The sequence below is a fragment of the Penaeus monodon genome, chromosome 6 (assembly GCF_015228065.2).
Source record: "Penaeus monodon isolate SGIC_2016 chromosome 6, NSTDA_Pmon_1, whole genome shotgun sequence".
In the NCBI taxonomy this organism is placed as follows: domain Eukaryota; kingdom Metazoa; phylum Arthropoda; class Malacostraca; order Decapoda; family Penaeidae; genus Penaeus; species Penaeus monodon.
The window spans coordinates 21177968-21179296 of record NC_051391.1 but is presented as its reverse complement, the minus strand read 5'-3'; the positions used below and the strand labels follow the sequence as shown (position 1 = coordinate 21179296).

General features: G+C 41.5%; 1 protein-coding gene across 1 annotated transcript in view; it reads left to right on the top strand.

Annotated features, from left to right (window-relative positions):
- The first annotated feature begins 721 nt into the window (after positions 1-721).
- The window catches only part of LOC119574337 (protein ABHD14A-like), a 52741-nt gene continuing 52133 nt past the window's right edge, over positions 722-1329 (top strand). The window contains 1 exon segment of the mRNA XM_037921533.1: positions 722-886. Within this exon segment, the coding sequence (XP_037777461.1) occupies positions 722-886 (165 nt within the window).

Genomic DNA, 1329 nt, shown 5'->3' with positions numbered 1-1329 from the left:
ATGTTTGTAATAAGAGAATCTCTCTTCTTGGACCAGTTATTGTCATTTTATTTATATATTTAGAAATAGATTTATTAAAGATAAATGCTAAAATCACATAATGCCACTGGTGGCAGTAGTTTACCAATTTTCACAAAAATAGCCAGGAAATGCAAATATGCAGGAAATGTCTGAATACTTAAAATAAACTATATTTTTTAAAAATGAGACTTAGGTCTTGAGACCATGAAAGAAATGTTAAATTTGTTTATAGTGATAATAATGAAAATAATCATTACATAAACACAGCCTTAATACAACTGTTAGCTATTAGACTAAAGTACATAGTCCACAATTTATCTCCCAAGTATGATTTGCAGAGACTTCAGTTACCATTATAAGTAACAAATGAGGGCCGTTATTTTCCAGGCTTAAAGCCAGACTTATTTTGTGATTTAAAATCATGTGAAGCTTATGCTTATCAAAACTCAAACTACTAACCTGACCTTAATATTTCATCCCGTAACAAACTTTTCTACAGGAATTACACAAGTGATTAGTGAAAGATGTTTATATTCAGATTACTGGATTTGAAAATTTACTTCACAAGTAGCCCTAAGAAACCCACATTTCTGGGCTGTAAAAACAATTATGAAAATAAAAATAATGATGGAGCTCTGTAAACCTACAAATTTTCAATTTATTAAATGGCACTTATGGTGCATGTGGTCATTTATTTCAGATGGCTCCAAGTTTAAACTTGAGCAAAGTGCCAATGACACCATTCCGTGTCATGGCTGTAGTGGCAGGGTTTGCTGCTATTTTTCTTGTAATATCAGCCATAAGAACCACTGGCCCACAGCAGAAACTGGGGGCAGTGTTTCACCATGCTTCTGATGCATTCAAGGTTAGTTATTTGTTCATATATATGGCCCTAACAGCAAATATAAGAAGTAATGGCAGTGCACTCTTTTGCACTAGTTCCAGCTAATGGCATTGAACACACCCCTCTTCATCCTTGCCTCTTCCAAATCCAGCTCCTTATCCCTCCTCCTCCTCCTCCTCCTCCTCCTCCTCCTCCTCCTCCTCCTCCTCCTCCTCCTCCCTCCCCCCTTCCTCCTCCTCCTCCTCCTCCTCCTCCTCCTCCTCCTCCTTCTCCTCCTCCTCCCTTCCCCTACTCCCTCCTCCTCCTCCCTCCCCCCCCCTCCTCCCCCCTACTACTCCCTCCCTCTCCTCCCCCCCCCTTCCCCCCCCCCCCTCCTACCCCCTCCTCCTCCTCCTCCTCCCTCCTCCTCCTCCCCTCCTCCTCCTCTCCCCCTTCCTTCTCCTGCTTCTTCCTCTTCTTCTTTT